The sequence below is a fragment of the Pleurodeles waltl genome, chromosome 7 (genome assembly GCF_031143425.1).
Source record: "Pleurodeles waltl isolate 20211129_DDA chromosome 7, aPleWal1.hap1.20221129, whole genome shotgun sequence".
In the NCBI taxonomy this organism is placed as follows: domain Eukaryota; kingdom Metazoa; phylum Chordata; class Amphibia; order Caudata; family Salamandridae; genus Pleurodeles; species Pleurodeles waltl.
The window spans coordinates 968,830,389-968,844,880 of record NC_090446.1 but is presented as its reverse complement, the minus strand read 5'-3'; the positions used below and the strand labels follow the sequence as shown (position 1 = coordinate 968,844,880).

The 14,492-nt window shown below is 43.1% G+C and overlaps 1 protein-coding gene across 2 annotated transcripts in view; it reads right to left on the bottom strand.

Moving 5' to 3' along the window:
* RNF213 (ring finger protein 213) overlaps positions 1 to 14,492 on the bottom strand; it is a 1,978,231-nt gene that overhangs the window by 658,584 nt on the left and 1,305,155 nt on the right. For both annotated transcript variants that reach the window (XM_069199724.1, XM_069199725.1), the window contains 6 exons: positions 10,013 to 11,228; positions 9,658 to 9,851; positions 8,305 to 8,460; positions 4,506 to 8,105; positions 4,255 to 4,391; positions 3,345 to 3,440 (listed from right to left, as the gene is read on the bottom strand). In XM_069199724.1, the coding sequence (XP_069055825.1) occupies positions 3,345 to 3,440; positions 4,255 to 4,391; positions 4,506 to 8,105; positions 8,305 to 8,460; positions 9,658 to 9,851; positions 10,013 to 11,228 (5,399 nt within the window). The remainder of the gene's footprint in view (positions 1 to 3,344; positions 3,441 to 4,254; positions 4,392 to 4,505; positions 8,106 to 8,304; positions 8,461 to 9,657; positions 9,852 to 10,012; positions 11,229 to 14,492) is intronic.

Here is a 14,492-nt window from a genome sequence, read left to right as displayed (position 1 = left end):
CTGAATAATATCCTGCATTTCGTCCCAATGTGCTCTGTCGTAACGGGCGAGGAGGGCCTGTGAATTGGCGATACGCCACTGATTGGCCGCTTGCGACGCCACTCTTTTTCCTGCTGCGTCAAATTTACGGCTTTCTTTATCAGGGGGTGGCACATCCCCTGACAATTGAGAATTTGCCCGCTTTCTTGTGGCTCCCACTACAACAGAGTCCAGAGGGAGCTGATGTGTAATAAACACAGGGTCTGACGGGCGAGGTTTATATTATTTCTCTACCCTCAGTGTAATGGCCCTTCCTTTGACCGGTTCCTGAAAGACCTGTTGTGCATGCTTAAGCATGCCTGGTAACATTGGCAGGCTTTGTTATGATGCATGCGTGGATGCCAGTGTATTAAAAAGAAAGTCATCCTCCACTGGTTCTGAGTGCATAGTGACATTATGGAATGTTGCTGCCCTAGCTAGTACTTGCGTGTAGGATGTTCTATCCTCTGGAGGAGAAGGCTTTGAAGGATAACACTCAGGACTGTTGTCTGAAACTGGTGGGTCGTATAGGTCCCAGGGGTCTGCAGCGTCCTGCGTCTGCACAGTATGTGTAGGTGACTGTGCAGTTGGTGTGCCAACTGGTGACCTTGTCCGTTGTGGCGAGTGAGGTGGCGACCTTTCTGGTGAGAAATGTGGGATTGGTAACCTTTCTCTAACCACCTTTGCTCTTGGCTGCTCAGTTTCAGTCTCTGCATGAAAAGCCAATTTTCTTTTAAACTTGAGCGGAGGGATGGTTTGAATTTTTCCTGTGTCCTTTTGGATTTGTAACCTTGGTTGAGTTTGGTCAAGCTCTTCCAAATCCAGCTCTTGCTCAAACCTGTGCCTCTCTTTAAGTTGTTGGGAGAGCCCACGTTCTTCCGTATAAGAAGTCTTTTTCGGCTCCGAAGCCATTTTTTTCGGTCCAGAAACACCCATGGATACGGTCGGTTTTGGCTCTGATAGGCTCTTTCAAGGCTTATTCGATTCGATCAGCCGATGTCGACTCTTTTTGATGCCGGTTTCTTGACCCGAGTCTGAAGACTTCGGCAGGATCTTGGTCTTTTTCCGTGCCGAAGATGTTATTTGGTCACCGCTTTTCTTGTGGGTCGAGCCATGGCCTTCCGGCAGTGGCGTCCCCGAGGCCTTCTATTTTTTCACCTGACTTTGGGGTTGGCTCAGGGCAGGTGTACTCACTTTTTGTCCTGCCGTCGGTGGCCGGTCTCCGTCGGAGTCGTCCGATTCCAAACCCTGGATCAAGGTAGCCATCTCTTCCTTCTCGAAATCGAGGTGTTGTGTCGACTTCGATGCCATCTGCAAACGCCTTGCTCTTCGGTCTCTCAAGGTCTTCTTCGACCAAAAAGCCTTGCAGGCCTCACAGGTATCATCTCTGTGTTCTGGCGACAAACACAGATTACAGACCCGATGCTGGTCTGTATAAGGATACTTGGCGTGGCACGTCGGACAGAAACGGAAGGGGGTCCGGTCCATGATTTTTCGACGACAGGTGTGGTCAGGCCGACCAGGCCTCGGTTGAGTGCGGAAGCCCCAAAGGGCCGCCAAAGCGGTTGTCTCGTCAGTGCCGATGTATCTATAGAAAAACGGTCCCGAACGCAACAATACCGATGGAGTTCGATGATTTTTTAAACTTTTCCGATTTGAATTACAGAGCGAAGAGGAACACGTCCGAACCCGATGGCGGAAAGAAAACAATCTAAGATGGAGTCGATACCCATGCGCAATGGAGCCGAAAGGGAGGAGTCACTCGGTCCCGTGACTCGAAAAGACTTCTTCGAAGAAAAACAACTTGTAACACTCCGAGCCCAACACTAGATGGCAGGAACAGTGCACAGCACGTTTATCTGCAGCTACACATGCCATTGAACATATATATATAAAAATGTGTGTGTGTTTATCAAACCACTGATAATAGACTCTACATCCAGACAATCATCATACTTATAAGGCAACAGAGAAAATGAGCAATAGGGCAATGTTTATTAGAGTCGCTTGAGTTGTTGGTTGCGTATAGCTTTGTAGAGCATTCACTAGATAATCTGCACAAAATACGGTATCTTCTACCAACACAGGACTTTACAGATCAAAATACTATAAAACAGCGTTTCCCACACTGTAGGTCGGGTTGTGACCTGATTTTAATGGGTCACAAAAGGCCAATCAATAAACAAACATGTTTTTAAATTCTGTATTTATCTTGTCACATTTGCTGTGCTTCAAAAACAAAAGTCAAATGTCAGACTATGTTGTCTGACAAATTGTTGCTTATTTGTTTTTTAAACGTGGGAATTGGTGTTTACAGTCTCCACTCAGTTTGCAGACAGGCAAAGAAAAGTAAAGTGAATTATGTGACAATCTTGCTGGGGTACTGGGAGTGTGAAAGGAAAGGCTGTATTAGTCATGTTTTATAACAAACAAAAAACTTAAATACCTGTAAATAAACTGTACACATTCTGCAGTTAGGAAAGCAAAAATAAGTTTCTTGTAATTCTGAAGTGTGATGGAAACAAATATTTTAATATGCTCAAAACAAATCAAGACACGTCACCTGGTGATGCACAAATTATATATATTCACTGAATCCCAATTCTACATATTATCTTTTGTGTGAAATATAGTTTTAGCAGTAAAACCGTAGGATTGTGCAAATTTAGTGGCCACTAATGTGCTGCTGTAAATGACAGTGCACTACCACACACTGCTTTAGTCATGTTTTAAAAAGGTTCACTTGATGTCCATTCAAGCTAGGTGGGTCACAATAGTTTTTAGTTCTTAAAACCGGGTCATGGTTCTGAAACGTTTGGCAAGCACTACAGTAAAGCTTAACACATCTGCAAAGTAAAGAGCATGTTTAGAATAGTTGTTATTCTGTGTGTCCCAGAAAATTAGTTAGAGACCACCCTAGTGTCAGTACTTTCAGATAAAGCGCAATAATAAAAAACAAAAAATGGTGTAAAGCACTGGAGGGATTGTGTCCCTTATGAGACCACAATATGTTTCTAGAAAAGATGTTCCTGGATCCTCTTGGACCTCAGGTGGGAGAATTAAATATGCATTCCACCCTTTAAGATGTATGCCTAAGGAAATAATGCCGATAAAATAACTGATAAAAACAAATGGGTTCAGTATGATTGTGACTACTAATGGAAGTTTAGGACCCCAGAACTACAACGGTACACAAATACAATCCCCCATGCTTCCAAAAAGTGCGGGTTTTCAAGCGGAGCATATATTTAACCTGTCCCCTCAGAGTAATACTGATGAAAAAGCTGTTAGTTCTCAACACATACCACAACTCATGCGGCACTTACTTTGCTGATGCAATGAGATGAGCACTCTGAGAACCATGTTCAAAGTCAGTCTGAATAATCAGTAATTTGCTGCCATTAAACGATTCAAAGAAGGTTCTAAAGCAAAAAGAAAAACACAGGAAAGGGGCATAAGCACATCTTTGATTGGCAGGCTTGACAATCCAAAGAGACATCTTTTATTAGTTCCTGCATTTTGATTAGAACACAAAAGGCATCATTCAAGCTTTATTATGATCATGCATGACAAATCCCCCTCTTTGGTTTAGAATCAAAAGCTTTAAAAGTCCATCTAACTACTGTACCCTTCATCACACCGTTCATGTGAGGTACCGTTCCCAGCTATTCAATATTTAAATTACATCTAAAAGTACTAAGTTGACACCAACACCAATTGGGCAGATTCTAGTGCTTAATTTGTGCTTATTGTTTCCGGTGCTGAGCACCGGCACTTATTTCTGAGGGCTGGCGCTTATTCTTCTGCCTCAAGCATTTGCTGAGAGCAAAAGACACATATGAGAAAGACGGAGGAGGAGAAAAACGAAAAAGTGTCACAACGGGAGAAAGCAGAAAGCTGCAAGAGTGAGCTGAAGGGGCAGGGAGTGGCTGTAAATAGCTTAAAGAGGTCTGAGATGGCTTCAGGATTACGCTGCCTCAGTATTCTGTCCTCACACATTTAATTGCAGCAGCCGCATGTTTAGGAGGAGGGCCTTGGGCACCGGAACGTTTTTATTTACAAATTAAGCACTGGCAGATACCACATAGTTGGTACGAGGAGACTTCCTAACACCTACCCATTCTACATTTGATTTCTTGCCACCTTCATTTCTAAAGCCAAATATATTTCAAGTCAACTAGGGAAAAACTTCTGGGGGTTACCAAAGCTTGTGAAAAGATGAAAATGGAAACTAACCGTATTTCTTTAAGGAAGGAGTACTCTGTATCAAACTGCTGCAGACAGAGAACTGCAATGCTTTGAAATCTGTCCTGCATATCACTTTGTAAATTCTTGGTGTCCACTGGCGTCAGAAGACGAGAGAAAGTTGTAATCTTGACCATAGAAGACAAATGTAAATCTTCCCATTAGTTACCTGGACATTATAAAGCAAACTAATATATTCTAAGGTCAACATTTTTGAAGTACTTTAAAGGAGTGTCACTTACCTCAGTGAACTTGATGCAGCTATCACACTCTGCATTAATTTGAGAAGAAAGGAAATCACCAAGAGAATTGTGCTCCTGATTTCTGAAGTACTCATGGGCTAGGCTATCTGCCTCAAAGCTACTCAAATTGGAGCCATACAATCGAATCACTGAATCAGGTGTAGCACAATTCAGTAGTACAGTCTTGGCTTTCTTGATTACCTCTGTCAAATACTCCTCATCGTCCTCTGACCATTGCTTCTTTAGCTTCTCCGTCACCTGCAGAACAACGGAAGCACAGGTATCTGAGTGGTAACCAACAAAGACATCAGCACGGCTATATTTCTGACGGCTGTCACGAAGGGGGTCAGTTTTAAGGTTTGTAAAGTCTTCCACCCAGTTTTCTAGAAGCTGAACGACAGATCTGTGACTCCTGCTCAGTACTGTGTTGATATCAAGGTAGTGCTTTTCAAGTCTGTTTATCAATGGAATTGGAAACTGTTCATATACAATTTCTTTTTCTTCAATGACTATCAACCGGAAATGTGGGTGCACTCTACATTTGACACGATGCGTGCCCAGTCCCAAGTCTACATATTTTTGACCTGCAAAATAAACATAATATTGGTTGAGGGCATCATAGAGGCTTTCGTAGAGGTTTTGCAAGTTCAAAAGAATGACCATCTGTCCTGTTTCCATGCAGATTTTCACACGATTGATGTTCCTACAGATCTGGGTATATTCTTGGTCTCTGGGGAAGCTCGACCCAAAAATTATCTCTGGTTGTTGGTCATCTGTAAAACACTCCTGCTGTATTACCTGGAGAGCAGCATAGTTTTTTGTCAAAACAAGCAAGTACCGACAGTCCCCATCATCACTATTTATGTTCTGCTTGATCAGTTCAATTGTGTTGACTTCATTAGGGTAATTTTCACCTTTCAAGATAGATTTAAAAAAGTATAATGCATCTATATCATCTTTCCCACTGAAATTTCGAAGGACCGCCTGCACTATCTCAGGGATAGTAGGTTCTTTTTTAGACCGCTTAGTAGTTGTAAACACCATTTTTATGAGGCTGTAGAAATCGCGTAGCCCAAAGAATTCCTTTCCATGTTCTCTTTGGGTACTGCTGATTTCGCGGTATGCATCAGCAAACAATGAAAAATATTTTTGAACAAGCGTTTGGATTAATTTATTGGAAGAACATATTCCACGTGCACTTGCAATTAATTCTTTCTTATCTGGGTCACCGCGGGATACAAAAATACCACGGTTCATCTTGGCAGGATCCAAGGCCCAATTTGAGATCCCAATGAAACCAACTTTTTTGTGTGGTTGAGGATCATTATCAATACACCCATCTTCTAAAAGTGGATGCAGTGTTTTCAATGGCATTTTAGGAGAGTCTTCTGCCAGACCTATTTCATCCAATACCACAACAGAAACATATTCTTCCAAATTCTTCCCTTTCTGGAAGCGAGCACATTGCTTGAAGGTGCCTATGATTCCTTCAGGCGTAGAGTGAGGACTGCATTGAAAGGATACAAGATGGATCTGTTTTAGTTGCCTATAGAGGTCTTCATGAGCTGTCTGGCCTTGCATGGCATCAGCCACAATTGTTTTAGCAAGGGATTTGGAGCTGCCAGGTTTCCCAACCAGAAATAGAGGGATTTTAAGCTCAATACAGATGACCATCATGAAAACATTCTCCTTTAAGGCAAGGTTTCGTGCAATGGTCTCCCTTAATCGTGCACCACTGAGGAAAAGGTCCTGCATCATTGTTATTTCTTGTAAAATTGATTTTTCTTCTGTGTAGGTCTCAGGTAGGCATTTACATATAATTTCTCGGTATCCAGCTTTATGTTCCAAAGATGCATGATAGCAAACACCAAGAGCAAGTACAAGGCACCACGAGACTTTATCTATAGGTTTGCTGTATTTGACTGCCTTCTTTTTCTCAAGATACCTTTGTAAGTTACTTAACAGTAGTTCACTGTGGTTAAAAAACCACTTAAATACATCTACACAGCGCTCAACATCTCGAAGGCTGACAAAGCTGCACTCATCATTTCTTCGTCTCATGTATGTTTGCGACACCGACAAAACATTTGTCAACAGGGTGACTTCATCTGTTGCCAGATTAACAGAATTTGCCAGTCGCTGAACAATTTGCTGAATGTATTTTCTTTCTGTGTCATTGTTAAGTTGGCCAAAATCCCATACTAGAGGAACCATGCTGGGAGGTAAGCAGTGAACACGGTATACCAATTGCCTTAAAGGAATGGAGCCAAGCTTTTCTTTGGTCTCATCTGCTTTCACTCTGTATCCCAATCCTGCAGACTCTAGTCGCTCAATCATCGCTGGGGTGTGTTTCCGATAAGGGTTGCATGCTGCAATTATATGCAAACCTGTGTTTTCACCCAAGGGTTTTCCTTCAACCGTTTTGTCACAGAGGGCTTCCTTAATACTGCCTATGGCATCTGTTGTGTTGGCCTCATCAAAGAAAAGTACAGTGTCCAAACCAAAGTCCATTTTATTTTTAACAGCAATGGCTTCTGCCTCTTGAATTTTTTCATAAATCAAATCAGCTGTTGTTCCACCATGGACTTTCAAAAGCTTCATATTCTCTGTGCCAACACCACTCTTTTGCAATTCACAAAAGTACTTTATCAATCTTGTTTTCCCACAGCCAGTTTCACCCATGATAATGACAGGAATTCCACATCTAAATCTCATATGAATGGCCAGGATTTTGAGGACATTGTCCGTCGTCAACTCATATGTCTCATCAGGGTCCAGTGGCCAATCGATTCCAAGAACCATGCAAAGTCTCTCAATCTTTTCATCTCTGCGCAGTGAATCAAAATCAACATTAAATGGGACTTTCTGCAGCTGAAGACCTTGATACAGCTGTGTGGTCATGACATTTTTCTTGATGATCCTCCCATTTGCTGGATTTATGGCATCAACACCTCCATCATTGTTTAGCTGCAGATGAAAGCCAAGAAAAGTCATTGACACATGATCCTCATTGAAGAAAATATATGGATGAGGCTCAGACTCCCACCTCTTACGCATCAGAAATGGTGCCAGATCCTCCTCTGTAACTTCATCTGAACTGAATGCTAGCCTTTCAGAACTCTGATCAGAAATATTTAAGGATGGTGTGGCAAAATCCTTGGCCATCAAAATCATAAAGTTAACTACAAAATTTTTGAATCCTTGTAAGGTGTCTCCAACAAAATCTGGATTGCAGAACAGAGAGGATTCACAGTCTTTAAGCTGAAGGTTCAAGAACCAGGCAAAGTTTCTGAGCTCTGACCAGGATGGATCAAGTATACCACAATAAATTAATAACAGCTGCAAACACTGCACAGTGGTGCCTTGAACAGAGCCATGTCTGTATTGAAACACATCCAAGTTCTGTCCCTGTTGGAACTGAAGAAGGTACTGATAAGGTCTCTGAAAGGCTTCACTGCAGAACTCCTCTCGGTCCATTCCAGGATCTGCACTATTATGGACAGGCTGTGCCTCCATCTCCATCTGCAGCACTTCTTTGGGAGCTCTGCATGTTATTTTTGGGAAAACATCCAGAAAACTGTACTGCAGCCCATGAGAAACCTTCAGAGAAAGAGAATAAAATATTAAAGTTCATTTTGCATCCAATACCACAACTAGACCCCTGTTGTATTTTAATTCCAGCCCCATTCTAAATAATTTCTCCATTTAAAAACAGAACACAAACAATGGAACAGCACTCCCTCCCTTCAATTAGATGGATCTGATTGGTGCTAGCTTAAAATATTCTCTGTACACATACCACTCTTTGCTGTTTCTTGGATGTGACATCAGCGGGCTCAAGGATCTCAACCACATACAGATGGTGGGGGCTACGCTTCCACATTCTTCCATCAACATCCATGAGATACTGTAGAATGAACAGCTTGAATAGGAATTCTGAAATTCCCCCCTGCACCTAGTGGAATATATCACAGAGAAGAAAAAACTGTAAAAGATCATGGGTAGAGATGAGCAATGACCTGATAAGAGCATATCTTTAAGCAGGAAAGGAGTATTAGAACAAGTAGGTGGAGGGGAGTGAGGATATAACCACTACTAACTGAGGACCCTGGTGTTTCTGAGCCTGTTTTGGGAATCATAAACACCACAACAGGAACAGTCAAAGCCCTGTAAGGGGCTGTAACTGTGTTTCGCATGATCAGTCTGTTTGGGGCAGCAAATGCCCAGAGTGATCGACTTGTGCATGGCTGCAACTGCCCAGAACGATCATTATATATGTGGCTGCAACTCGTTATTATGTTGTGACTGCCAAAGAGACTGTGTCTGAGGCTGTAACCAAGGAGCTAACTTCTGTTATACTCATCTGTGGTCCAATTGGGACGGCAACAGCCCAAGACTGTCACTTCTGCTGGGTACTCTGCACAAAGGTTGGCCCAGCAGATGGAACAAACAGGTGGCACTGCTGGCTGAGGTGCAACTTCTCTGGAGAAAGGGTGAAAGCTTGACGCTGAGCAGGCAGTTCCACCTATCCGACAGGTAATGAACCAATCTGTGTGCTAAAACTGAGCACTAAGAATTGAGCACACTAATTTCAGGAGTCATCTGCCTGCATGTCAGCCATAATCATGTTGTTTCCTAATAACACATAGAACGTGGGAGGCCCAGTAGTCTGCAACTGTAGAGGAGATTGGGGGAAAATAGCAAATAGAGGCTCTGCATAATAATACCAAGGGCACTACATTGCTTCTTGTCATTTCAGTGTGTAGTATTCTGTTCTAGTGTGCATTGAAGTACTTATGTTTCTTGAAAAGATAAGCACTGGGTTGGACACTCACATTCTTTTATTGGGCTGTTGTGCGGTTGTTGCAGTATGAGCTCAAACTCCCCCCACACTACCTCCATGAGATGCCAGCGACTGCTCACCATAGCTACTAGTGACAGCCACGTGTTCAAAGAGGTGTCCTTGACCCTGTCTTATGAGCTGTATTAGGCAGACCTGGGGATATCAGAGGCAAATCTCACAGCTGAGGCATAAAACATTTTTTGGACCCTTTTGTTTGAACCACATTTTTAAAGTTTAAGGAAAAACACTGACAACTTTAGTTATGGTAAGGTTTTGAATTAATTCACGTAAGCAGCTCAATATACATACCGAGGAGGTGATATCAAAGTGGAATATAACTGGCCTTCTTTCATACATGGAGCCTAGAAAAGGTAGGAGTGAGTGGAGCACTTTACTTTCATCCACCATATGATCAATCATGCGAATTGTTTTTAGTGGCAGGCTCTGATCAGCATAGGTTTTCTGGAGATTTTTGTGGAGTCTCTTTACATAGAGAGATTTCCCTAGAACCAATTATAAGTGAACAGTTAAAAAAACAGCCACTTTCGAAAAAAAAAAATGTAAGCAAAACACACTAAAGCAGGGAAACAAAATGTGCAAGCAAATGGGATCAGAACTTCATGTATTTCTTGCACATTAAGTTCCTGTTGTTTCCAAAACTTACCTACTGCTGCTCTTTTTGAGGACACAATCCCAACACATGTTCTGTTTTTGAACACAGCTGCTGCGGAGGGAATATCCTTGTTTACAGTAAAATGATTGATGAGATACTCCTGCACCCTCTTTGCTGGCTCATGTGGTACTACATGCACTTTATATTGACTAAAGGCAGAGGGGATGTAGTTGTGCTCCTTGTTGGCGTTGCAGATGAGCACTAAATTGTAGTCCTGTGTAGCATGAGACTGCAGTTTCTGGAATAAATGCTCCGTCCTGTAACCAACATCATAACTCAGTTCATCTGCATACAGTACTGTGTAAATCTTCTGTCCAGGATAGCCCTGGGTGAGGCACCGCCTCAAGAATAGCTCCATCTGCTCAAAGGTCGTTTCGGGGCTGCACAGCAGCACTTCATCATAAGTAGGGAGTTCCTGATTAGGGCTGTGCATGTATATGGCTAGCGCAGAAGGCAGGATGTCAGCATGAGGGCAAAGAATAAGATTAGGGCGGCCACAACTTAGACTTGGAGGCAGTTTTCGGTTTATAGTTTCAGTTTTTTCTGCCAGAATCGAAAGACTAAGTCCAAGTGCCTCAATATCCATACAGCCAGGAACTAAGGAGCTTGTACAGGTCATGTAATATTCCCAGATCAGATCTAGTTTGTTGATAATCGTTTCCTCCTTTTTCAGAGAAATCCTAAGGTCCTTTATGTTCCGTATCTGCTCTGTGTAGGTCTCCCCAAGAGAAGGATGCAGATCTGCCCCCTGTGAGATACTGAGGTTAGTCATTCTTTTTTTCAAGAAGTGAAACTTGTGATTGGAAACCAACTCCATAAGGCTGTGCTTGTTACAATTGGGCTGGATGAATGAAAGCAACATAAGAGCTTCCTTGCTGACGGCAGCCAGCTCAAACTGCTGGCCCAGGTAGACCAGTTGCTCTGCTGTGTAGTAGTTAAGATAATAGTACTGAGAACGTTTATTCTCTACGAAGTTCGTCCATTGCATCAAGAAAATCTCCATCCTTTTGCAAATGGTGGGGAGCAATTCAGTTAGTTCCCCCCGAACATCAATCCTTCCAATGACTGGTAAGTTGAAGTCCATACTAAGAGAAATCTCACTCTCAAAGGAACAGTACACCCTGGCTTCCCATTTCCTGAATAGAACATTACCAGAAGAATGTAGATCAATAAAGGACATGGCAAGCCTGTAGACATCAGAGTGAACCTGGAGTGAGAGAAAGAACAAGCATAATTACAAATTATATGTCGTTCCTGAAATGAGTCGTCTCAAAAGGATGTTTACACATGTTAAGTAAGAGTAACCTCTATTACCCATAGCTGTTGCTCTCTAAAAGCTGTAGTATGAGAAAATGGATACTTTACAATCATCAAGGTAGCACCTTTAGTTAAAATTTACTTAAAACATTGTCAAGTGCTCTTCACAGGGATTACAAGACGTTTGCTGCACACTTTACTAAGTGGTAAATACTGTGGGTTCCCCATTGTGTCAAACTTCCTTTTAAGCTCCCATGGTCTTCCTTATTAATCCTATTGGTTGCCCTTATTAAGATTCCCAGCAGCCATGGTGCCAACGAGTTATGGAAAGCACAATGGTAATTTGGACATAAACACACAAGAGTTCAGATTTACAACAGTAATCTAATTAAACAAATTCCTTTGAAATTTGAGCTATATGGGTTGTTATACTGTTTCCACTTACAAAGCATTACTCAAAGTGGAAGCCTAAAAACGCCATTAATAGAAAAATGAATATCAGTATTTTAATCAAAATCCACCAGGCACTCTCATGTGCCATTCATTCACATTTCAATTTTGATGAGCAAAAATTGCTTGCGGAATTGTGAAGTAGATTCACACAAAGACCGATGTTTCACTGTTACATACTTCTTTATTAAAGAAGTATTAATTAGGATAAAGCCTATAAGTATAGAGTCCAGGAGAATACATATGGTCCCAGCAACTCTCCAGTGTTATCTCCAGCATTCCAGCAAGCCTCAGCCAGAAGTCTAGAACCCACAAATGTCATACCTCCTCTGACACACACAAGACAAAAGACTATGCCACAAAACAACAGATACCATAAGACAACAGAGTATACTAAAAATTGCCTTTCTTTGCTTTACTAATGGCATATGCCATTGCAATCTACAATCGATCTGCATATGGCCTATTTCATGGCAGCATGATCAATATTCTGTCAATAAATAATAGCCAGTCACAGTTTTAAATACAGTACTCATATGCCCACATTTAATGCTCGACAGTACACGGCATCTGCCGAAATTGGAAGGGCTGCCAGCTGCTGAAATACAGGTTCCAACCCCTGAATAAAGCTGGATTTTCTTCGGTGGAGCCCCAGTTGGCTGGCCGAACAGAACCTGAGAGCAGCCCATCCTCCACTGAGCTACCTGTTCACAGTAAGTCTGCCTTTGTAGGGCAGGACGGCAGTCACTGGTATTCCCTGTCTGGGTCAGTCATGCAAGCCCATGTGGTTCAATTCATGTAACTCAAAAAATGTCATCAGGTTTTTTTTAAAGATTTTTTTTTCAGTAAAAACGTTTTGCAGAGTAAGGCTTAAAAAAGGGTCTCTACCGGGCAAGCTGCTCTGCTTTAAATGCATTTGCCATGCTGGCAGAGGCACTGAAGGCCTACAGTCCCAAGCCAGGCAGTTAGGGATGATATGTAGTGCAGCACCAAAAGAGTGTTAGGTGGAGTCTTCACTGATCTGATGAGCTCTCCACCATGGTCTAAGGTCCTTTGGGTGCCTCCTATGCTGACCTGGTCTTTCAGGTTCAAAATATCTTTAGTATCCTTGAGAAATGTGGTGGTCCACTTTGAGATGGTAAACCCTAGTAGATGGAGAAGATGTACAGTGGTATGAGTGTATTGTGTACACAATGGGAGTGCACTGGCTTTGATGAGCCAGTGGTCCAGATAAAGGAAGACATGAATGTTCTTCCTGCAGAGATATGCTGCTACTTCCGCCAGGCATTTGGTGAGCACCCAAGGGAGCAACTTAAACTAGTAATGGTTTCCTGATATAACAAACCAGAGGTATTTGGGGTGAGCTGGATGGATCGGGATATGAAAGTAAGCGTCCTTTAAGTCTAGTGTGGATATAAAGTCACCTTTTTTGGAGCAGTGGTATCACGTCTAGAAGAGTGAGCAAGTGGAAGTGTTCTGTATGTGTCCAATATGGGCCGCAGTGATCCTTCTTTTTTAGGGATTCGAAAGTATAGGGAGTATACTCATGAGCCTTGTTGTTGAAGAGGGACAGACTGTATTGTTCCTTTGATCAACAGAGTCTGTCCTTCCTCTTTGAGCAGGTTTTGAGTTTCTACAGGGAGTATGTGTCTGTGAGGTGGGATGTTTGCAGGTGTGGTGATGACATCCAGGCGATAACCATGTTGGATAATGTCCAGCACCCATTGATCTGATGTTATGGTTTCCCAGGTGGGGAAGAACTGCTGTGGTCATATGGTCGACGGAATAAGAAGAGAGTCACTGTTTGGAGGTGGAGGGTGCGGTGCGAGTGGAGGCACCATTTCCGCGATCTTTAGAATTGTTCTCCCTACATGTGCCTCTGAAATATTTCCTTGAAGGGGAGGTTCGATGTTGTTTGTGTGAGGAGGTAGAGGCGCCTGAGGATGAAGCTTTGGCGTGTTGTTTGTATACGGGTCGTCAAAAGGAACCACAAGGAGTGGGGATTTGGAGCACCCCATTGACTTTGCTACCTCTGTGTTCTTTTCCAATGCTCTGTCCACCTTGGGACCAAACAGATGTCACTCGTCGAATGAGACATTCAACAGTGTTTGCTATGCTTCTAGCTTGAAGCCAGATATATGTAACCAAGCGTGTCTATGCAGCAGTACACCAGTATTGATGCCCCAGGTGGCAGTGTCGGTTCAATAAAGGGCATATCTGATGGAGTTATTTGATATTAATCTTTCTTGTGGTGAATGCTGGTTGCCCCGGTGGGACTCTGTGTCCCAGGGCCCTCTGCTGTACTGGCATTGGCTACAGATTCTGCTAGGGGGAGGTGCCCACATCGCGCTATATAGCGCTGCCTCTCCCCCACAGCGTGGGGGTTTCTGCTTTTCTTGTGGTGACTGCTGGTTGCCCTGGTGGGACTCGGTGTCTCAGGACCCTCTACTGTATTGGGATTGGCCACAGCTGCTGTTAGAGGGAGGCACCCATATCGCGCTATACAGCGCTGCCTCTTCCCCCCAGCGCGGGACGCACTCAGGCTGCACCCAAGAGAAAGTGGTCCAAGAGGAGGCCCGTCTGCGCCCTCAGAGCTTGTCTCTTCCTCTCGTTCTTCCTGACCTATGCTTGTGGTCCCACTATCCATAATAGTTCTGGGTTAGAGGCTCTGTGGGTCCTGCCCCAGCTTAATCTATATAACAGTGCTGTCATCTCTCTTCCCCAAGGCACCTCTACAGAAAACTAGTCAGCTGAGAAGAAGGTG